A 24,582-nucleotide genomic window follows, 5' to 3' on the forward strand; every position below is an offset into this window, starting at 1 on the left:
AAAAAGAGAATCATTTTGAGAAATATCTCAGTGTCACGAAACTGTTTGGTCACAAACATTCTTCAGAATATCTCCTTTTGTGTTCCACAGAAGAAAGTCTTACAGGTTTGGAATGACATGAGGGTGAGTAAATGATGACAGAATTTTCATTTTTGGCTGAACTACCCCTGATTTACTAATTGGCTGATATTTGTCCAGTTTGAGATGACCAATAACTGTGTCTGCTTCATTGATTAACAGAAGTATTAGATCCTAGTGGAAAAAAAATATACTTCATTAAAAATGTAAATTTAATTTAATTTAATTTTTTTACATTTTCTTTTGATAAAACCATGAGTATTTTTTGAAATAATGAGTTGACTGTACAAAATCCAGCATATTACACTTGCAACTTACCAAATAAATAAATTAAAAAAAAAAAAAAATAGCGCTATCATTTTAGGTCACTAATCAAGCAAATCTGACACCATTTTTTGTACTTTTTACATTCTCAAATTCAAACTTTTCACTCAAACTGTTATGCTAAATGATACATGAATATTAATAAAAATAAAAATACATAATATATGATACATTCTCAATTAATAATAATAATTATATTTTTATATAATAAATAAAGTTTTTAAGATAAAGATTATAATCAAATTGTCAGTTATTGTCAAATTACTATAATTGTTACACTGAACTATATAAATGGACATGAAATATTGATTTGAGTTGAAATTATTTTATTATGTGAGATGAAGGAGGCCGCGGAGTGATAAGAGAGACATAAAAATAGATTGACTGTAAGGTACAATGGTTAATAATAGAGTGTAGCGTAATTATACAAACATTTGACTGCTCAATGCTTTGACAGAACAATCAGACTAAGGTATATAATAAATTCAAACATCAACATTAATTTAATGTTTAAACGCACATAAGGAGTCATTACAGCACAGGAAGCAGTAAGTATTAATCTAAACGAATGTGATTGTTATCCAGTCTGCCTGTTGATTCATCCAAATGTGTGAAGTGTTTTACAAGTAGATGATACGATTAGATGAGGAATAAGACAAATAGAGAGTGAGATTAGAGCGCAGAAGAGAGAGATGTACTGAAGGCAGATGGGGCCACTGTGTAGCAAGGGACAATTCAGGACACTGAATCATTACGACAGTCGGTGGATTGTCTGTGACCAGTGTTTCACTGAGGCAGAGTGTCTGTGTGTGTGTGTGTGTTTGAAGCGTTCAAGCACGTGTCTCTCACATGTGCTGCCTCATGGTCTCGCCCTCCCCCCAGACTTTCAGTACTGCATGCACACAACCGCACACACTCTCACACACAGTTTTATGGCCCTGTGGGTCAGTTGTGGGATTATTATGCAGCTAGAGAACTTTCAGATGGTTCCCTGAAAGGCAGATTTGTCCTGCGCCCTGCCTCGCCTCGACCCGCCATTTAATTATGCCTCTATAATTTGATTAGCAGAAAGCACGCGTGAGTGAGCATTTAACGGCTTATTCGCTCTGAGTGTTCGCGTTCATCTCTCAGCGTCTCAGCTCCTCTCTCCTTGAAAGCATGTGTGGGAATTAAAAAGGAGGAAGTGGAACTTTGACATCCACTCGTGGACTTCGCTTTGATGTGTCATCGGCTCACGTGTCGCTTTAGCCACGAGACAGAAACTCTCATTTTTAACGTGTTCGCATTCGCAAACAAAGTAGTGTAGCATGTCTGTTATATATATATATATATATATATATATATATATATGAATGTGTGTAAATATGCTTTAAGGTCCTAAAGTGCAGTGATTTAAATTGTTTAAATTGTAAAAAATATTTTATATCCCAGATTTCCACTCTATTTACATAAATACAAAACATTTTATTGTTATTATCAAATAAATGTTATTCCATACATTTTTGTACTTTTTACATTCTCATATTCATGTTAATAAAACATTTCACTGAAATTGTTATTCTGATACAAGTACAATAATAATAATAATAATTAATATTATAATAAATACAATAAATAAAAAAATATAACAATAATTACCATAATTATTGTTGTTATTATTATAAAAACAAAAATGTATAATAATAATAATAATACTTTTATTTAGAAACTAATCATTTTGATTATTATTATCAAAATTATTAAGGACATATATAAATTCAGAATAATGCAAAATATTTGTATTTTCACTAGTGGTCTCAGTATTTTGAACTCCTGTATATCTGGCCTGATTTTTTTATTTTTTTTGCATTAAATTGGTACACTGAAGATGGATAACACTGTGTTCAGCTCTAACATAGTTCTGTTGATGATTTATGCATGAATGTATTAATATACTAGAAATACTGAAGCTGAATATTAGTATTTGGTATTTGGAGTATGAAACACTGTAGGAGTCTATATTTAGCTAAAGACAGATGACAGAGGGTCCTTTGCTTCATTGCGTATGATTTTGTCAGACAGAAACATCGAGAGAGTGAAGTGGAAGATGAGAGCTGAGGGTAAGTGATGGAAGAGAGGTGGGGCTCACAGGGCTGATGCACACGAGCTGTGGCAGGAGGTGTGTGTGTGTGTGTGTGTGTGTGGAGGGAGAGAGGGATGGGATGGGGTTGGTGAGAGAAGTGTCATCCTACCAGCTCAGAGTCCCTGTTACTGCAGATAGATTGCTGACAGCTTGGCAAGAGGAGGGAGACGGCAATCATGCACATTTTACAGCACTATTATGTCAACAGGTTAGAATATAAATGTTCTTTCTCCATCTATCCCATTCCTTCTGTTTGTTCAGTTCTGTTGATGTACGGGCAGATTGTCAGTAGGACTTAATACTGTTCTGTCCGAGAGGGAATAGAGAACAGATTCAAAAGGTCTTTGCATTATTGTTAGTGGTTGGATATGTGTGTGTGTGTGTGTGTGTGTTTTAATGACACTAAAATCCCACATGACTGATAATGTTTGAATGCATTGCATTTGATTGTAAGTTTTCCCATTCATTTCATTTATTTGCAATGTTTAAAATCATGTTGTTTGCTTTGAGTTCAGTAGATTGTCATGTTTTGGTCATTTGTAATGTAACACAATCTTATCTTCATGCAGTATATGAATAATATAACACTATTGTATCTTCATAATTGTTATGTTGAGTGATATGGATATGGATACTATCGATGTTGATGTGTTCAGCTCTATATACACAAGCATTACCTCATGTGAACTGGACTGTGTGCTAGTTCATGGAGGTGTGTCGGGTTCATTTGCTGTACGCTGCTAGAGAGTTCATAACCTCCACATGTAGATAGGGACATTTGTTGTTGTTCACTACCAACTGAGGTACTTGTGTGAATGTGCTGCTTATGTATTTCAATGGGGTTTTGGAGTCATGAAGGTAGTCACAGGAGTTTAACACTTGAAACTGGTTTGTGGTTTGATCAGTTGCTGTTCTTTCAGTTTTACAACATGATTCAACACTGTTGACAGACAAGTTATGTCAGTCAGCTGAAGTGGTTAATGCAGTGTGAAATTATTTTAAAACAGTGCCACCACATGGTCACCACATGTATTTATTTTTCCCACTTAGTTAAAGGGATGATTCACCCAAAAGTTCTGTCATTATTTACTCACCCTCGTGTTGTTCTAACCCTGTATTATTATTTTTTTCTTCTGTGGAACATAAAAGAAGATATTTTGAAGAATGTTGGTAACCAAACAATTTTACACAAGCTATTTAAAATCTAAAATGTAAAAAAGCCTCCTATATACACATCAGCTGGTATTTTTAATATTTTTGAAAGAAATCTTTTATGCTTACCAAGGTTGCATTTATTTGATCAAAAATAAAAGTAATATTGTGAAATATCTAAAAATATTTTCTAATTGAATATATTTAAAATGTAATTTATTCCTGTGATGGGAAAGCTGAATTTTCAGCATCATTACTCCAGTCTTCAGTGTCACATGATCCTTCAGAAATGTTTTAGGGTGTCCTGTATGTCCAATACATACAGGACACCCTAAAACACTTCGTCCTGTCTGAACTTAATATGCAGAAACAACTGTAGAAAGCCAGTCATAGGTTGATTAACACTGTCTCCCAGAACATTACTGTTTTTTTTAACAATCAAACTAGTCCAGATGTCTTCAACCCTACTTCTGGGGTCCCACTTACAGGACTTGCTGCTGCCAATACATACAGGACACCCTGTTGTGAGCAAGTAAGACATGCTGCTGCTGCTGTACAATAATGCGTACATGAATTACCCATAGCAGATCTATACAGGTGGAGCTGGGGAAGGTGGAGGGTTTCTGAAAGCACTGCAACAGCTGCAGTAAACGCTGACCAAGTATTTGAATTTTGAGCAGTGAGCTCATTGGCTACTGATACAGCAGGAACTAATTAGCGGTGCCCTATAGAGAATGATGTGATTGCAAACAGATTGAGTTAATGACTAAGGATCAGCTTGTGACATCTAGAGTTTCATGACAGAACTTTGTATTGGCTCACCCAATGGTGTGAATTTGTTGTGAGACTGTCTGTTTGCCTGACCAATGACAGACAAGTGGAGTGTTTGGTAATTATTCTGTTTGATGATGCTATAATAGTACAATTTTTACCGTTAGGCCTTAAAATACACACTGTAAAACAATGGAAATAATGATGGAATGCAATGATGCATTAAATTGATCAGAAGTGACAGTAAAGATATAATGTTACAAAAGATTTGTTTCAAATGAATACTGTTTATTCGAACTTTTATTATAATATTAATCAAAGTATTCTGAAAAATATATGTATCATGGTTTCCACAAAAATATTAAGCAGCACAACTGTTTTCATCACTGATAATAATAATAAATGTTTCTTGAGCAGCAAATCATCATATTAGACTGATTTCTGAAGGATCATGTGACACTGAAGACTGGAGTAATGATGCTGAAAATTCAGCTTTCCCATCACAGGAATAAATTACATTTAAAATATATTCAATTAGAAAATATTTTTAGATATTTCACAATATTACTTTTAGTTTTGATCAAATAAATGCAACCTTGGTGAGCATAAAAGATTTCTTTCAAAAATAGTATAAATCATACCGACCCCAAACTTTTCAGCTGATGTGTATATAGGAGGCTTTTTTACATTTTAGATTTTAAATAGCTTGTGTAAAATGTCAGTCTTGTGAAATGAAAATCTGAAAATCAGTAAAATTTTACTGTATACTTATTTCTCCCTTCTCTGTCTTTTTCGTCAGGTGGCCGAATGGAGTGAAAAGAAAAAGAAAGAATAGTCAATGCTCTATAAAGAGCACGTCTGGTAAGAATTTTGGATCCACTTTCACTGCAGACTAAACCCAAATATTTTGGGCTTATGATGTTCAAATGTCCCCTCCTTTTTTGAGCAAAGCAAATTATAAATGCAACTTCCAAAAATAAATATTTATATCTTTGAGAATTATGTTAAGCATGATTATTGTAGGTAAAAAGTATTTGTCTGAAATGCCATGGCAGAAATCACACCAACAGATCTATGATTAGCCAGTTTATTTGAATTGCACCATCTGCAGATCATTTTGGAATAAACAAAAAATTCTGTTATCATCTCCTTACCCTCATGATACTTGAAATATTTATGACGTTCAGAACACAAAAGGAGTTAATAACAATATGACAGTCATTGTTGTAAAACTGGTCTCTCAGGGTTGTAGAGGTGGTGTGTGTGTGTGTGTGTATGTATTCTGCTGTAACAGCCCATTCTCCTCCTCCTCTTCTAGTGAATAGCATCTCTGTTCTAGGGTATGTTCCCAGCTACCTGGAGAAAGATGAGCCATGTGTGGTGTGCGGGGACAAGGCCACCGGCTACCATTACCGCTGCATCACATGTGAGGGCTGCAAGGTGAGGTTTCCAACCCATGGCATGAACCACTTGACTCGCAATCACAGTCTGTATTTACTCATAATTTTGCTTCCCTTTGCTCACAGGGTTTCTTCAGGAGGACAATACAGAAGAATCTTCACCCTTCCTATTCTTGTAAATATGACAGCTGCTGCATCATTGATAAAATCACCCGAAACCAGTGCCAGCTGTGCCGTTTCAAGAAGTGCATCTCAGTGGGCATGGCCATTGACTGTGAGTTTTCACACACACATGTTGGGTTTTTGTGTTTTATGAGGATTCTCCATAGACATAATCATTTTTATATTGTAAATTCTATCCCCTAAACCCAACCGTTACAGAAAACATACTGCGTTTTTACATTTTCAAAAAAACATAATTTGGTATGATTTATTAACTTTGTAGTTTCATGGGGACTGAAATTTTGTCATATGCATATGGTTATTAAGAACAATGCCAGACTAACCCAAACATTTTATATATATATATATATATATATATATATGTATATATACAGTGCTTAACAAATATTTTAGACCACACACATATATATATATATATATATATATATATATATATATATTCAAAGTATTAATTCAGCATAATGTGATGTTGAGATTCTTGTCTCAGTAAAAAATGACATATGAGTCTTTGAAAGACATTGTTTTTCAAAAAATAAACCTGCTATAATCTCCTTACACATAATAACATTACATAACATTGTCTGTCATTTCCTGTTAAGTACTGAGAGTATTAAATGAGTGATTGTGCAAGTGATTCATGTCCCTGGCAGTGGTGCTGGATGATTCAAAGCGTGTGGCCAAGAGGCGTCTGATCGAGGAAAACCGGGAACGGAGGAAGAAAGAGGAGATTGTGAAAACACTGCACAACCGACCTGAGCCCACTGCCTCGGAGTGGGAGCTCATTCGTATGGTGACGGAGGCTCATCGCCACACCAACGCCCAGGGCCCTCACTGGAAACAGAAACGCAAATTCCTAGTAAGAGGCCTAGTTGTGTCTGTATGTCTGTGATCCTGAGTTTGTACTTGTCAAAGCACACGCAAAGCATTATTTACTATATTGTACAGGTGGGTGGGTTCTCAGCAAGATCGCAAATAACCTCTAGCTCTCATCCGTCTGTCAGCTGTTTTTTTTTTTTTTTTTTTGAGAATCATTCCCAGTGTCATCAAGAATAATTTCTTCATCACTGCAATTGTGTTTGATTGTCCAGGGTTGAAAAAAACAGGTTGCCTAGCAGCCATGGTTGTTAGGCAGAGTTGGCTTTTAGGATTTGAGAGTCAAAAGTATTGGCTGTGTTCAAAAACTTAGGCATCTGACTTGTTGCCTCGCTGCCTAATCAGGCAGTGACTTTGCAGGCGGTGTTTGCGCATGAAGGTACCTCATGAAAATGATTTCGGACAGACTGCAGCATAACGGTTTAATGAATTACAACAAAACAGAGAGAGATTTGATAATAACTAAGCAAATATGTAATTACTTTAATAGTAATTTCTTACTAGAAATGACATAAAAATTGGATAACGTTGGTCACAATCGTACATTTTCAAACAAACTAACCACCAACCACAACTTTCAGATGCCATCTTTATTTTTTAGCTCAGCTGTCTTGGAATGGAAAGCGCAGGATTGTGGGATATCAAAGCACAACATCGTACAACAGCGCATGTGCGAGTGATTTATATTCCTTCCCACTCACATTAAAACTGAACACATATGTTTTGAGCTTTGATTTAAATTCACTGAAAGAGGTAATTTGTCTGAGTGCCAAGGGTAGCGAGTTCCAAAGTTTGGGTGCCGTGACAGTAAAAGACCTGCCACCCAATGATGATAAATGGAACCTACACTGCAAAAATTATTTTCATGATTTGTTATCACAACATTCTTTCTTTTGTCAAATCAACTTCAATAATTAATGTGGCTCAGATAACATAATATTTTGAGCTTCTGTTGACTAAACCAATCACCTTCATTGTATCAACTCAAGTTTTTAATTTCAGTGAACTCAAAATCTTAAGGCAACCAGGTAACTTAAGTTAAACCAACAATTCTTTTTTACAGTGTAGTCACACAAAGAAGTTCAGAACTTGAAGACCGGAGTGAGCAGGAAGGAATATAGGAAGAGAGTAGGTCAGAAAGATAGGAGGGAGCAAGACCATTGAGTGACTTAAAGGTGAGCAGGAGAATTTTGTATTTAACACAAGATGATACAGGCAACCAGTAAAGATTAAATAGGATAGGAGTGATGTGGGCAGATTTTTTAGCAGAAGTTGATATACTGGCAGCAGAATTTTGAATGTACTGCAGACGAGAGATGTAGTGACAAAAATATCACTACATCTACAACAAAAATATCGTTAGTCAAGGCGAGAGGTAATAAACGCATGCACTAATGATTCCGCATCTTTCCTGCTGATGAAAGGACGAAGTTGCGCAATACAACGAAGCTGGAAAAAAGCTGCTTTAGAGAGTTTGCTGATGTAGGGTCAGTGATGGGTCTAGAGTGATACTTAAATTTCTAACAGTCGCAGATGGAAATATAGAAGTAGCATCAGGTCTAACCTAGAAACATTTTTAATATTTTTTATTAGAGATGGGGAACCAGTTCTTACAATTTCTGTCTTACTCAAATTCAAGCTAAAAAAATTAGAGTGTAGCCAGACTTTTAACTCACTGACACATGAAGATAATGAGGCAGTCGAGTGGATCAAATCTGCCTGGCAAGCAGTATATATCTGGATGTCATCAGCGTAACAGTGGCGACAAATTATTTGGCCAAGAGGCTGAATGTAGATAATGAATAATAATGGTCCGAGAACTGAACCCTGGGGAACACCCTGTTTGAGTGAGACAGTGGGAGATTGCCTGTCTGTAAGATATGAAGATAACCAGGATAATGCAGAGCCTTAGATGCCAATCTCTGAAAGGCGAGAGAGTAATACCTTTTGACAGACAGTATCAAAAGCTGAGCTGAGGTCAAGTAATAAAAGAATAGAAAAACTGCCCGAGTCACCAGAGAGTAAAATATTATTGACAACCTTTACTAGAGCAGTTTTGGTGCTGTGCTGTTAATGGAAACCAGACTGAAAGATATCAAATAGATTGTTGTGGGCTAGAAATGACTACAGCTGATTGGCGACAGCCTTTTCCATGGTTTTTGAGACAAATGGCAAGTTAGAATTTGGACGGTAGTTAGGTAAATTTGCAGGATCCAAATTTGTTTTTTTGTTTTTTTGTTTTTTTTTGAGAATAGGAGTAACAGCAGCAGTCTTGAGTTAAATTGGAACAGTGGAAGAGATAAAAGACTTGTTTACAAGGTGTGAGATAGGGGCAGAAATGACAGAGGTACACTGTTTCAGGAGGAAAGTAGGTGCAAGGTCTAACCAGCATGAAGAGGAATTTGATTTCTGTATTATATCGCTAATTAAAGATGGATTTGTCAAGATAAAATTAGTCAGTGGTTGGGTAGACTTTGCTCATAAGTAGAAGTGGACGGTTCCTCACCAAAGGTCCAACAAAAAGCATCCAACTTTCCCTGAAAGTGGTGCAAAAAAGAGCAACACATCATCAGATTTGTGTTGGCTGATACTATGGTTTGGTGCCTGGACTAGTTTATTTACCATGTTAAATAGTGCTTTAGGCCTATTTTTAGCTTTATTAATGATGCTAGAGATATAGGAAGAGCGGGCCACATTCAAGGCAGTTTTATAGTGCTCAATATAGTCAGAAAAAGCAAGAAAACGGACAGTTAGACCCATTTTCCTGAAAAGACGTTCATGTTGTCTGCATTTTGCTTTCATAGCACGATGCTCTGCATTAAACCAAGGAGAGGAGTGGGACATGTGAACAGACGTGGTCCTAATTGGAGCATACTCATCTAAGATGTCAGCAATAAGAGAATGATATATATCATAAATCATAGATGGACAGGTGAGATTTAAAACATCAGGAATAGCAGAGGAGGCAACAGAAGCTGGAAATGTACTGGTATCAACAACATTTACATTATGATATGATTAGGTTATGTTGTCAGTACATTTAACTGGACAGATTTATGTAAAGTCAAAAGCAATAAGCTTGTGGTCAGAGATAGGAATAGCCAGACCTCTGACGGAGATATTATTCAAACCAGATGTACAGACCAAATCAGGTGTATGACCATGAGTGTGAGTTGGAAAATTAACATTAAAATTAAAATTAACATTCTGAATTCTCTTCCTATGAAGCAGTCGAAGCATTTGTCATCAGAGTTCATTTTGTTTGGTTAGTGTACACATAAGCGAATTGCATCGAGTTTACATTCATCTGATCAAAAATACAATAAAAACTAATATTGTGAAATACTATTACAATGTAAAATATTTTTTTCTATTTTAATATATTATAAAATGTAATTTATTCCTTTCAGCATCATTACTCCAGTCTTCAGTGTCACATGATCCTTCAGAAATCATTCAAAAATCTGATTTGCTGCTCAAGAAACATTTCTTATTAACAATGTTAAAAAAGTAGTTATGCTGCTTAAAATTTTTGTGGAAACCATGATGTTTTTTTTTTTGTTTTTTTTTTTTAGAATTCTTGGATAAAAACAAAGGTCAAAAGAACAGCATTTATTTTTTTATTTTTTTATTTTTTTATCTGTCATTTTTGATCAATTTAATGAATCTATGCTGAATAAAAGTTTTGATTAATTTTTAAAATAATAATAATAATAAAAAAAAAATTTATTGACCCCAACCTTTTGAAGGTTACGATGTTTTCCACTGTATGCCATCATAGTGAAAGTGCATTTATAGCTGTTAGAGTAACCCTATACTATAGCTATACATTTATGCAAATTTCAGAGGTTGCTATTTATTTATTTACTTAAAAACATACAAAACATACATACATCATTCTCACAAATTTGGTAAAAATGAAATGTATTGTTTATTATGGTGGGGCTAGTAAATATGTAGAAAATGTGAATGTTGTCTGTTGTTGAACTTTATTTCATTAGTAACATTTCTTTCACTTCAAACCTCTTCATTGTTTGTCTTTCAGCCAGAAGACATTGGGCAGTCTCCAGCACCCACATCAGACAACGACAAAGTCGACCTGGAGGCCTTCAGTGAGTTCACCAAGATTATCACCCCTGCCATCACACGAGTCGTGGACTTTGCCAAAAAACTGCCCATGTTCTCTGAGGTCAGTGTCTGTTGTTGTAGAGTACTACACATAAAATGGCTGAATTCTCCATCGGGCCTGAAAAAGCCTAAATAACACTGTGCTGCATTATTGCAGCAACTGTCATAGTGCTGTGAAGGAGCAATTATCTGCTTGACTCCAGCTGTCCCTGTACTTTCTGAACCACGGCTGCTTGTGTGTTTCCTTTAGTTTCACATCCGCTTTGTTTGCTGCTGCATTTGAGTAATGGCTTCATTAAAGCACTGGCTGTGATTATGGGCTGTTGCTGTGCTTTGAACCACTTGTTATTTTGCCACTCTAATTGCTCATGTGAACACATAATGATCACAAATGATCACTTGTTGGCTTGTTACATTGGGGGACACTGAAGCCTCTAGTTTAAGAGAGATGTCTAATTGCACCAGGAATCCCAAAAGACCTTTTTTTTAAAAGCCAGATTTGTCATTGTCAAAACAAGGCCAGACAATAAGAACTGGTTTTCTGTGCTAGAAAATGAGCTAGAAAATGTATATTTGTGCTTACCAGCCAACACTTCAACTGGCCCCAATACAGACTTTTTTTTTTCAATTACAATTTTCATAATTTTAAATGTATTACTTGTAAAATTATAATTATTAATTTACATTTAGATTTTTTTTTTTTTTTTTTCAAATTTTAAATATTTTCATGGAATTTTAATTTTTAAATGTATAATTTTAATATTTATTTGTAATATATTTGTAAAATATTATTTTTTCCCACATAAATGTAATTTGTTTTCACTAAATGAAAAAGAAAATTTAGTATAATTAAATAGGAACTCCAGTACAGTCAAAAATGTCATAAACTGCAAAAATGATGGCATGGCAAGACATTACTGATCTGTTTGTAATTTTCAATCCTATCTTAGTGATGCTACCAAGACTTTCACAAGTCATTCTTACAATTTCAACAAAACCCCATCTATGTTAGCCAGGTTGATTATTTTTATTTATTTTTTTTTTTTTTTTATATGACCCCCTTAAGTTATTGACAAGCACAATTCACAATCAATTGGCGAACCATCCTTTTGAGCCCTGAAAGATATCATGTGTTCTGTAAAAACACAAGAATCAGTTGTGCTTTATTTTCCTCCACTGGTGTCCAGCTGCCCTGTGAAGACCAGATTATCCTGCTGAAAGGCTGTTGTATGGAGATCATGTCCTTGCGTGCAGCGGTGCGGTATGACCCAGAGAGCGAGACACTGACCTTGAGTGGAGAGATGGCTGTCAGTCGAGAGCAGCTGAAGAATGGAGGGTTAGGAGTGGTGTCTGATGCCATCTTTGATTTAGGCAAGAGCCTGTCACAGTTCAACCTGGATGACTCAGAGGTGGCGCTGCTGCAGGCTGTACTGCTCATGAGCTCAGGTGAGATGGACTGAGATCTGCTAAAGCCATTTATGGGTTTCTAAGAATTAAAAAAATGAAAATTCTGTCATTAATTACTCACCCTCATGACATTCCAAACCCGTAATGCCTTCGTCTATCTTTAGAAAAAAAAATTAATATATTTTTGATGAAATCCGAGAGCTCTCTGACTCCTCCATAGACAGCAATTTAATTACTGAGCCGGCGTTCTGACGTAGAACCTGGAAGCGCTGCACTGTGTCTACAGCGTAAACTGTGTAGGGGAATGACAGGGAAGAGACGAATTTGTTGGATAAAACTTTATTTTATTTTAACTATAATTATTCTTGTCGCTTCATAAAATTAAGGTTGAACCACTGCAGTCACGTGGACAGTTTTTACGATGTTTTTACTATTTTTCTGGACCTTGAATGTGGCAATTAAATTGTTGTCTATGGAATAGTCAGAGAGCTCTCGGATTTCATCAAAAATATCTTAATTTGTGTTATGAACGAAGGTCTTTTGGGTTTAAAAAAAGTCTGACATCATTTATTCACCCTTATGTCATTTCAAACCTGTATGACATTTTTTTCTCCCGTGGAACGCAAAAGGAGAATTTTTGAATTTCAAATTTCAAAAGTTATTGTTCACTGATAATCTTGCCTTCCGCTGCAGCTTTATGGCATCCTTAGATGCCTATGTAAAGTTTGTGACAAGACAAACTAACCAATGATGTTTGAGCTGCAATAGGAAGGATGTTCACACAAAGCTTTTGTGTAGCCTTATATAGCACACAAGTCATGTGGACTAGATTTATGGTGCATTTATGCTTCACAAATGTGGGATCAGTAAGATACTTTTATTTAGAAAGGATGCCTTGGCTTAAATTGATCAATAGTGACAGTAAAGGCATTTATAATATTAGAACAGATTTTATTTCAAATTAATGCTGTTCTTTTGAACTTTCTGTTCATCAATGAATCCTGAAAACAATGCATCACAGTTTCCACAAAAATATTAAGCAGCTGTTTTCAACATTAATAATAATTAAGAAATGTTTTGAGCAGCAAATCATCATATTACAGTGATTTCAGAAGGATCATGTGACACTGAAGACTGGAGTAATGATGCTGAAAATTCAGCTTTGCATCACAGATATAAATTACATTTTAAAATATATTAAAATAGAAAATAGTTCTTTTAAATTGTAAAAATGTTTCACAGTATTTACTGAGTTTACTGTATTTTTGATCAAATAAATGCAGCCTTACTGAGACTTCTATCAAAAACATTTTAAAAATGGTACCAACTGCAAAGTTTTTTAAAGGTAGTGTGTATGTAATCAGATATGTTTTCTTTAATTTTGAGTCTACTGATAAATGGCACCATCTAGTGGGTCAAAAGAATCATGGCCAAAACAACATTACAAATATCTTAAATTTTTAACCTTTTTTATGTAACATCTATTCATGCTCAAGTGAATTGTTAAAGAAATCCTTGATGTATAACATTTTAAATATAATAGTAGCCTGTTAAACATAACCCGTAGTCAATTGATTTAGTGAGCTTTATGCAAAAACACATTAATATAACACTTATTAAAGTTATCAGACACAAAAATAATTGTCTATAAATTCTCCTCACGGGAAAAATAATATAAGGGTTTTAAACCAGAGGAGAGTGAGTAAATGATGAAATAACCATCCCGTTAACTTTCCGTTACCCTGTCTGTTATAACAGCATCTTTAAAGATGAATTCACTTTCATCTTTGTTTAATATTCCATTACACAGATCGTTCTGGACTCACATGTGTGGAAAAAATCGAGAAGTGTCAGGAGATGTACCTGTTAGCATTCGAGCATTACATCAACCATCGCAAGCACAACATCTCTCACTTCTGGCCCAAGCTGCTGATGAAGGTGACGAACCTGCGCATGATCGGTGCCTGTCACGCCAGTCGCTTCCTGCACATGAAAGTGGAGTGTCCCACAGAACTCTTCCCCCCGCTCTTCCTGGAGGTCTTCGAGGATCAGGAGGTGTGACCGAGAGCCACAGGGGAACTTGGGGAGGGAAAAAAAGGGGGCAAAACTGATCATGAATTTATTTTCGCAAAGCATACCAGAAGCATTTGATTTTCGCATCCTCATGCAATGCCGAATCGGGACATGTACTTTATTTTACACCGTCGGTCCCTCATCAGCTTTATCTGGGATATGTTTTGAGTTGTCAGCCTCCACACCTTTCGACTCCACAATCACCTGCCATTCAGATCCCTCCCACAGACGGACAAAACGCTAGCATGCATCAACCTACCTCTCGTACCAACATACCTCCCATCCTCAGAAGGAGCTTATTATAAAAGCGTGACAAAGAAACCCACTCTTTCAATATCTATTTCATAACCTGGTACAGAAACTCTAGCTGTTGTTGTAAGGACAGAGAAAATTTCTTTGGGCAACATCGAACACCTACATTTGGGCTCTACACTATTAGCCTACAAAATAATGCTAATTTTCCACAGATTACAGTAGTATTTTAACATTCATCTTCCTCTTTGCACGCATAGAATATCTCCTTTATAAACATAACTACCTGTGTGCACTCGTACACACTGTACATACATTAATATGTTGTGTGAACTTCTCATACCTCATATACACCAGCATACAAACATACATGTAGCAACATGTCCATACATGTATGTATGCTCACAATTCTACCTGCATCAACCCATTTTTCTTCTTAATATGCAGTGTATACAGTTCTCATATACCTTTCTATCTACCATATTCACTTGTATTGTGTGTTACTTAAGCTGAACATTTTGTGACATCTCTTGTCGCTTTCTGCCGCGTGAACCATATAGCTGTCGTGAGGTATCGATCTGTCCTAATGTGACAGATTAATTTACACATATATTAAGCCATATGCTGTATTTGAAACACATGCATCTCCTCATCATGGCCTTCAGATCGCTCGTTGTGCTCATCTGTCTCATCAGATGGTAGTACCATTATGCTTTGAAATTTGGTGTTGCAAAGTTACTTAAAAAAATACTATAGTATTATCCAAAAAACATGGTAGTGCCATGAGATCTTAAAATTACCCCTGAAATCTATCCATCCTGCCATTTATTTGGACAACATTAGAAGTACGCGGTGGTGAATGATCCGAAGATAATTGGGAAAAAGTAAATAAATGAAAATCAGAATTGGACAGATGATTAACAAAAGCATAAGCTAAAGGTTAGATAATAAGTGTTGTAGGGTACAACTGGGCTAAACATCAGAATAACCACTTTCCACTTTTGTGATTTAATGATTTTATGTGGAAAATGATTCAAATAAATACTAAAATAATTTTAGTATAGTATTTAAGAAATTCTGGATTATTGTGTTTTAGCTATAATGTTTCACAGATGAATCTCCATTGCTATTGGAGCAGTCGACGTTGAAACACCTTTCAGCCAACTTGGTTTCAGAAGTATTTTTTTCAATCATTTTCTCCATAAGAATTAATAAAAATGATTTTGAACCAAACCAACTAGCTCCAAAATAAATCACATTTCAAACTGCAACGCCATAAGTTAATAATCTCAGAGTTTATTGTAAGTTTGTCTTGAAACATTCATACTGAATTATTGTCGACATGAAATGAAAATTCACATCTATTTTCTAAATGAATGTTATTGATCTTTCATCCATACATGTTTCTTTTTTTGACCTCATCATGTATAATCATAATGTCATAACTCAATCTTCCAGTGACTTCTCCAGTCATTAAGTCCACTTAAACTTCGCCCTTTTTTTTTACAATTGAATATAAGCTCACATTCAGATCTTCCTGTATCCAGTCAACAGCCAATGAAAGTCCCCAGCCTGCGTTTTTTCTTTTTTCCGATAACCCATTTCACTCGAATGTGCGTTACAATATGGAAAAAAAGGATCTGTTGCTACTTTCGTTTAATTGCGACCCTCTATGGGGAAAACTGGGAGGCTTTTTAATCCCAAAAACAAATGCGCTAATTGCCAGTTTGCTGATAAACTGGTGGCTTAATCGCCTTCAAAAAAACTGAAAATCACAAACTAGTATTTTGTTTCTAAATATATATTAGATAATATAATGGATTATCATTAGTTACATACATCTGCAACATTTAAAATTGGTTCTATTCATTTTTTTTTTTTTAATGCGTGAATGACTTCAAAAAACGTTTTATATTTTGAAGGGCATAGCGACAAACCGGTGCTTAGGAAAGTGTTGTAGTTATGTTTTTTGTTGTTTTGGGAAGGAAAAGAAAAACAACAAGGACTTTTAGCCATATTGTACCCTACATCTTTACTGACTTTGAAAGTAGGTAACTTACAATCTCCCTAAAATCCTTGCAAGAGGAAATGAAATGAGCGTCATTTACCTCTCCATGTCTTCAAACAGACTCTACCTCACCCCTCATCCCTGCATACATATTCCTGCTTAAACCTGTACATAAACGTGCACATTTACACTAAAAAGTCACATAAATGTGATAGCAACCTCGCTCGTATGTGTAAACTGCTTTCCCTTTCACTTGTGATGTGGGACCAAGTGTCAGTCTTGTTCCCTGTTTCTGAGGACAGTAAGAATGTGCGAGGCTGAATGAATTTCGCTGTGCTGTAACAGAGCTAACCGATTACTCAGCAGATTATTTTGCTTTAAGGAAGCGCTGGAGAGGCAGCACAGGAAGATGGCTCCTGCATAAGGCGAACCTCATTCCGGTCCCCGTGCCTCCAAACCTGACCCGTTCAAGTGCAACCGTACATCTCATGCAAGAACTTTACATAAACTCTTGCCCAGCAAAGGACACAGCCAGACCCCCGAAGCATCTCTTCAAATGGTTTAACCAGTTTATTTTTTTTCTGGTTCAAATGCATAGCAGGGTCCTTTTTGACCGATACTGTGTCAGTATGGCTCCAGGAAGTGAGGCATGGCTTCTGTGAAAAGTGACACAGAGGAACAAAAGGGCAGAAAGGACAACCTCACTGTGACTAGCTAAACTCAGGCACAGAGCTCCCATGAGGCCCCAGGCCATGCACCTGACTCAGGCTCAATCCTACCCACCAGCACTGCAGACATGCACTGCCCACAGTCTCAATCTACTGCACCAGCAAGGGTCAGCTCAGCTGAGCCCTGCCCACAGACCCTGCTTTTGATAACGGGGAATCAGGAAGCCATTTTTTTGTTTGCTGGATGTACAAACCTGGTTTACAACACTTTTATTAGAACAGAATTCAGTCCTACACCTAGCCAGATTGTGAATATGTTGATTGAGACTTTGACTCTTAAAGGGGTCATATCATGATATTTTGAAATAAAAGTTTATTGTGGTGTGAAACCATACTGTAATTTTCAGAACATCTTCCCTCATTCGAATTTAAAGGGCATTTACTGAAACTACGCTGCAAAAAATAGCCTGTTTCTTTAACATATGATGATCCACATTGAGATATTAGCAATTCTTATTTGGTGTCCACTCACAATAACGACAAAGTAAGATAGATACTATTATTCTTAAACACCAGAAAGACTAACTTTTAGAGTAAAATGTTGGAAATGTTGCCAAACTTTGTGCTGTTCCTGGCTGTGTAGCCACCTACAGCTCTGCAGATCCTTTTGTAGGGTCCCAGTGTTAAAGGGTTAGTTCACCCAAAAATTAAAATTCTGTCATTAATTACTCTCCCTCTTGTCGTTCCACACCCGTAAGACCTTCGTTCATCTTCAGAATACAAATTAAGGTATTTTTGATAAAATCCGATGGCTCAGTGAGGTTTCCATTGACACTAAGATCATTAACACATTCAAATGCCCAGAAAGCTACTAAAGACATATTTAAAACAGTTCATGTGACTACAGTGGTTCAACCTTAATGTTATGAAGGGACGAGAATACTTTTTGTGTGCCAAAAAAAAACAAAATATTGACTTTATTCAACAATATCTAGTGATGGGCGATTTCAAAACACTGCTTCATGAAGCTTTGAAGCTTTACGAATCTTTTGTTTCGAATCAGTGGTTCAGAGCGTGTATCAAACTATCAAAGTCACACCCCTCAGTGGTGAACCATTGAAATTTTGAAACCCTTATGACGTAAAAAAGGCTCGTTTACTGAAATCATGTGACTTTGGCAGTTTGATTGTCATTAATTACTCACCCTCATGTCGTTCTACACCTGTAAGACCTTCGTTCATCTTCAGAACACAAATTAAGATATTTTTGATGAAATCTGATGGCTCAGTGAGGCCTGCATTTCCTGCATTGCCTGCAATAACAGTGTTTTGAAATCGGCCATCACTAGATATTGTTGAATAAAGTCGTTATTTGTTTTTTTTGGCACACAAAAAGTATTCTCGTCGCTTCATAACATCAAGGTTAAACCACTGTAGTCACATGAACTGTTTTAAATATGTCTTTAGTAGCTTTCTGGGCATTTGAAAGTGTAAATTGTCTTGCTGTCAATGCAGGCCTCACTCAGCCATTGGATTTCATCAAAAATATCTTAATTTGTGTTCTGAAGATAAACAAAGGTCTTACGGGTGTGGAACGACATTAGGGTGAGTTATTAATGACAGAATTTTAATTTTTGGGTGAACTAAACTAATCCTTTAAACGGATAGTTCAACCAAAAATTAACATTTTCCTCATGTCGTTCCAAACCCACAAAACTTATGTTCATCTTCAAACACAGATTCTGGTTTTGTGGGCTTTCAGTGGATAGACAAAAATGATGAGAGGATATTAAAAATATCTTCAAAAGATGATAGGAAGTCTGGAACAACATGAGGGTGAATAAATGATGCCAGAATTTTATTTTTTTGGGTCAACTATCCCTTTAGGAAATGAGTTTATTTTTAAGAAGGTTCCAGGGAAGATCGAATCCAGTTTACAGATGAGAACAAGAAAAAATTAATTTCTCATTTCATATGTGAAAAAAGTTTATGTAGATGACTTAAAGGCATAAGAACCATTAGAAATAAAAAATTTGACTGTTGTTGGAGCATAAATAAATAAATAAGTGCACCTCAGGGGGAAAAATGTAAATAATGCTATGACTCCTTTAATAGATCTTAAAAACGGTCTTTCAGCAGACCTCTGGAAAATTCACTCACTCTATTAAATCCCTTGTCATCTACATGTCCACAGTCTGCAATGTAGCAAGTCATTTTTGAGTTCTGTGTGAAGACCTGGCATTCCATTAAAAAAAAAATACCCTCTACATCTTCTGATGAGAGAAGAAAAGAAAACACTCATTCTTTACTCAGAATACTTGCTGTATTTTATGCTGAGTGGACGTGACACATTTGCAGGCTGTTTATGGAAGTAGGAGTCAATAGATTGTTACGAGCAATTGTTCAGAGCAAAACTAAAGTTTATTTTAGACACTGTGCTTTTTTTGTAGATGCTTTCAATCTGAACTGTACTGTGGGTGTGTAAGTGCTCAGTGTGGATGGCCATTGTGCTTCTCATGCGTTTGATTTGACACACTTCATTAGTATTCATGACGGCTGTCTCCCATATCAAGATTCTCTTGTAGTGATTTCTATTATTTCAAACCTTCATACCTCACATGCAAACGATATAAGAGGGTGAGTTCAGCATAGACTCATTGTCATATTTGTGTCAATATTAAACAGTAATTCTCACTCCTCCAGTATCTTAACCAACACACAAGCTGCCATGATGTGACAGACTGGAGTGAATGATGAATGTTAATGTTAGTGTATGCTAAGATTTTTATCCAACTATAAAAGGACACATCTGCAGCAGTTCTGAAGATGTGTTTTTTTAAAGCTAAACCACCATCACCAGTACCTCAAACTGTAATATTCAGCAGGGTCTAATACACAACAGGACCTCACTTACTGTAAGAAACCATCCTCATCCTCACCGCAGGCACTTCACTGGCCTTTGTTTTAGCGTAATAGGCCTTTTTATGTTCAATAAGTGAAATATATGTACATTATTGTTGTATTTTAGCAGTGCTTTTATCTGCATTCTCTCTACCACAAATAGCTCTATATAATGACAAAGACAATGATGCTTGCACAAATGTTTGTGTCCTTTTCTCACTTGTGGAGCATAATCAATGTGCTTTACATTAACCATGCTAATACAGGAAGTTGTTGAGATGCCCTCTCCTCTTTGGGTCCGTGGTACACCATCTAGTCCAGCGTGCAGAACTGCTGTTAAATCATTCTTTGTAGCATTGTACATTATCCTTCTATTAAATTGTGTCATAGTACCAACCTGTAATGGATGTGAAGGGACTGTGAGGTTCCCCCCAATGCCTCTGTTCAGTGGATTAGTGGATGTAATGCAGATTTTTTTCCCCCCCTTTTTTTTATATTTCATCTTTATTTGGAGAGAGGTGAAATAGATTCTCAAAATGCTAACCATTATTGGACTGTAGCTTGGTCAAAAAAAAAAAAAAAATAATATATATTTTTAAGATATTTGCTTTCAGCTGTTATTTTTGCATGTAGTAAATAATTTTACAGTTAAGATAATATTTTCACATGCAGGAACCAAGTAAAATAAATAAAAAATGTCCTATTTGCAGCTACACAATCACATTATATTAATATGCTCAATACCAATCAGTGGAAAGCAGAAAATGTGGGAGGGGTTTCAGAGTAACTCAGGTATGTGTGCTACTTTCACTTTAAATTGTTTAATAAATGACTGTTGTCTGTTGCAAAGACCTCTTGTGTTTGATTACAAAACTGTAATTATTATCATGGGGTACTAAAAGTGTGTGTGTAGCAAAAATTTCTGTCCTAAACTCTGATTTCCAGTACCACTAGAGGGCAGGAGCCACTTTAGAGATGAAGAAAACAGTCATTCCAAATGGCAAACTAAATACTTACCAGAATTGTTTTGCACTACTAACTACTAACGTTTAACTGATAAAAACACAGATTTATTTAGGTATTAATCACCCAGCCTTCCTTCACCATCCAGCCAATCGTTTAGCTGGCAGAGCTGGCGCAGGAATCCATCATTGGGTCCGATCTCCCGTTTCTCTCTTACTGTGGCCACAGCCGTTCGTAAATCCATCCTGTGCTGCAGCATCAGGTGTGCGATGACTAATGCAGCCGATCGACTGTAGCCTTTCTGACAGTGTACATACACTTTACCTACAGAAAAATTAGAGACTTTGACTTTTAATGACTTACATTGAGTGCAGCATATTCAATTCTCAAAGCAACTTTCAAGGTCAAGACATATATAACATAATATTTCTGTCATTAATTACTCACCCTCTTGTCGTTCTACACCCGTAAGACCTTCGTTCATCTTCAGAACACAAATTAAGATATTTTTTATAAAATCCGATGGCTCAGTGAGGCCTCCGATGCCAGCAAGATAATTAACACTTTCAAATACCCAAAAAGCTACTAAAGACATTTAAAACAGTTCAAAGATGATTTCAAAACACTGCTTCGTGAAGCTTTGAAGCTTCTTTTGTTTCGAATCAGTGGTTCAGAGCGTGTATCAAACTGCCAAAGTCACATGATTTCAGTAAACGAGGCTTCGTTACATCATGTGTTTCAAAACGTTTCGAAATTTCAATGGTTCACGTAACTTTGGCATTTATACGCACTCCGAACCACTGATTCAAAACAAAAGATTCGTAAAGCTTTGAAGCTTCATGAAGCAGTGTTTTGAAATCGCCCATCACTAGATATTGTTGAATAAAGTCGTTATTTTGTTGTTGTTGTTGTTTTGTTTTTTTGCTGCACAAAAAGTATTTTCGTTGCTTCATAACATTAAGGTTGAACCACTGTAGTCACATGAACTTTTTTAAATACATCTTTAGCTTTCTGGGCATCTGAAAGTGTTAATTATCTTGCTGTCAATGTAGGCCTCACTGAGCCATCGGATTTCATCAAAAATATCTTAATTTGTGTTCTGAAGATAAACAAAGGTTTTACAGGTGTGGAACGACATGAGGGTGAGTAATTAATGACAGAATTTTCATTTTTGGGTGAACTAACCCTTTAAGCAATTCCTACGAAACAAAAGCTACTAATGAGATTGAAGTACCAAAACGTAAAATAGTTAGGAATTGCTATGAGAGAGTGTTGGAAAAACTGAAAGTCTTACAATGAAGCATACTGAATAGAACAGAATTTTAATTTGTATTCTAAACAGTTGGTATTGGTCCTCGAATTTGATCGAGTGACGCTTTAAGAATGCTGACATAACAGTCCAACAGCACTGGGACTTTTTAATATTTGTATCACTCCGCTCTTCTGCGCCTTTCTGCAGGTTACATAGTTACGCCAGTAGGTGGCGACGTAACTAATTTTTAAGTGAGTGGCATTAGTTCAAGAACACTGATTCATTCAGGCACAAAACAAGCCTTTCTGAATGAGTTATTAAATAATTCATTCAAAAGATACGTTCAAAAACACTGATTCATTCAGGGAGTAAACACGTATACTGTGTGTGGCTTAATTATTGTGATATTGCTAATTTATTGTTATTGTTATATTAGGCTACATTGTTCAGATAAAACACATTACTGTATAGTTGAGAAAAGGAAACGGCAAGAAATCTTTTTAAAAGGGTTAGTTCACCCAAAAATGAAAATTCTGTCATCATTTACTCACTAGTTTGCAAAAATGTTGGAAACCAAATAGTTGACGGACCCCACCTTGACTTCAAAATATCCTTTGTATTCTGCAGAAGAAAGAAATTCATACAGTTTGGAACAACTTGAGTGAGTAAATGATGACAGAATTTTCATTTTTGGGTGAACTATCTCTTTAAAGTTAATGTTGATAAAGCACAAATTAGCAGTGGGAGCAAGCAAGCAGTTATTATTAGTGGGTCATTGAAACAAGACTATCTATGCAGCTTTGAAGAACCAAATGCAAAACCAATGTCATTAAATGAGGGATGCATTTAAAAGTAGCTACTTCTTTTTACTAAGACCTCTCCCACCTTTTATTGCCAGAGCTCTTTCAATAAAATTAGAAGCCTCTTCAAAATATACACTGAGGTCAAAATGGTCAGTGTCAAAGGCTGGTATCCCATGATAGATGATCCCAGTGTCTGCGTAGAACTCTGCATCCGTGTTCACATGCATGTCCGATTGGCCTTCTGCAGCATTGAGGATGTGCGTCACTCCCAGCTGAAGCAAACGTGTTACATTTGTGGCTACAGACCTGTTTGAGATATAGGCGTCATATAGCAACAACCTCATTTAACTGATCATTTTCAATCTCTCAGTCAGAGTGTCGAGCATAAGAGGGTGCCCTTCACACGTGGAAAACAGGCCATGTTTATTTAAAGCCTTGCCCTTGGGAATTTGCAACAGGATACATTATCATGTTTTGAATCTTAGCTTGTCAGATAGGAAAGGCTAAACACATAACTGCAAAATGTAAATGTTTATTGCTGAGCAGTTTTGCTATATGGTAAGAACATAATCCACTGACTACATATCTGTAGGCTATGTGAGGACTTACTCATTTCCTAGGAGTATCCCGGGGTAGACTTCATTAAAATGTTTGGAGGGCATACAGAAGTCTCCGTTTTCATCTGTCAACAGATCATTGAGCTGTTGAACAGACACTTCATAGTCTGCCATGTCTAGCTGAAGATAAACTGCCTTTCAAGCAGAAACTGTTGTTCCTCAGGCCTCAATGCTGAAGTGATTTTCTGTAATCCAGTTCCATCTTCATTGTATCATCTTCTAGAGTATTAAATAATGGTCTAATGTTTTCAGTCCAGAGGTCAGTATCCAGCTCAACATAATACTAAAGCTGTTCACATTAATCTGTTAGCTGTTTTTGTTTGTTAGGCCTAGAGAGAGTTAACTTCAGTCAAACACCCAAAGCTATTACCCTCGTTGTGTGTTTTCAAACCACTAGATGGCATAGGACAGTCTTGTGTTTTGAACAGATCATTAATATGATGGAATATAACCTATAAAATTGCATTTTTTGGGGGGACTTTTGAGATCCATTTGTCCTGTGGCATGACATGCTGTACTCCTGTACTAATTCTGTAAGCATAATTTTGTTAATTGTTTTGTAATTATTATGCTTGCAACTTTTTATTCTCTTTTATTTTTAATTATTT

The 24,582-nt window shown here is 36.1% G+C and overlaps 2 protein-coding genes across 6 annotated transcripts in view; one reads left to right on the plus strand and one right to left on the minus strand.

Annotated features, from left to right (window-relative positions):
- Positions 1 to 17,839, plus strand: part of thraa (thyroid hormone receptor alpha a) — a 44,788-nt gene extending 26,949 nt beyond the window's left edge. For 2 of the 5 annotated variants that reach the window (XM_051887581.1, XM_051887582.1), the window contains exons 3-10: positions 5,247 to 5,308; positions 5,766 to 5,887; positions 5,974 to 6,121; positions 6,681 to 6,886; positions 10,949 to 11,092; positions 12,219 to 12,477; positions 14,249 to 14,493; positions 17,154 to 17,839. In XM_051887581.1, the coding sequence (XP_051743541.1) occupies positions 5,247 to 5,308; positions 5,766 to 5,887; positions 5,974 to 6,121; positions 6,681 to 6,886; positions 10,949 to 11,092; positions 12,219 to 12,477; positions 14,249 to 14,493; positions 17,154 to 17,195 (1,228 nt within the window). In that variant the 3' untranslated portion in view covers positions 17,196 to 17,839. Of the gene's footprint in view, positions 1 to 2,585; positions 2,733 to 5,246; positions 5,309 to 5,765; positions 5,888 to 5,973; positions 6,122 to 6,680; positions 6,887 to 10,948; positions 11,093 to 12,218; positions 12,478 to 14,248; positions 14,494 to 17,153 lie in introns of those variants that run through there. The other 3 variants (XM_051887585.1, XM_051887583.1, XM_051887584.1) reach the window with 3 other exon arrangements.
- Positions 17,840 to 19,037: 1,198 nt separating this feature from the next.
- On the minus strand, positions 19,038 to 24,388 carry dusp3b (dual specificity phosphatase 3b). The gene is made up of 3 exons (XM_051887586.1): positions 23,967 to 24,388; positions 23,440 to 23,663; positions 19,038 to 21,626 (listed from the first exon to the last, which is right to left on the minus strand). The coding sequence occupies exons 1-3, from the start codon at positions 24,086 to 24,088 to the stop codon at positions 21,421 to 21,423; spliced, it is 552 nt and encodes a 183-aa protein (XP_051743546.1). The 5' UTR covers positions 24,089 to 24,388; the 3' UTR covers positions 19,038 to 21,420.
- Positions 24,389 to 24,582: the final 194 nt, after the last annotated feature.

This window comes from Ctenopharyngodon idella, chromosome 3 (genome assembly GCF_019924925.1).
Source record: "Ctenopharyngodon idella isolate HZGC_01 chromosome 3, HZGC01, whole genome shotgun sequence".
NCBI classification, from domain to species: domain Eukaryota; kingdom Metazoa; phylum Chordata; class Actinopteri; order Cypriniformes; family Xenocyprididae; genus Ctenopharyngodon; species Ctenopharyngodon idella.

Coding starts and splice junctions, on each gene's coding strand:
- dusp3b (XM_051887586.1), bottom strand. CDS start 24,088: ATGGCAGACTATGAAGTGTCTGTTCAACAGCTCAATGATCTGTTGACA. Junction 23,664..23,966: donor GGGATACTCCTAGGAAATGA/GTAAGTCCTCAC, acceptor TATCTCAAACAG/GTCTGTAGCCACAAATGTAA. Junction 21,627..23,439: donor AAGAGCTCTGGCAATAAAAG/GTGGGAGAGGTC, acceptor ATTTTTCTGTAG/GTAAAGTGTATGTACACTGT.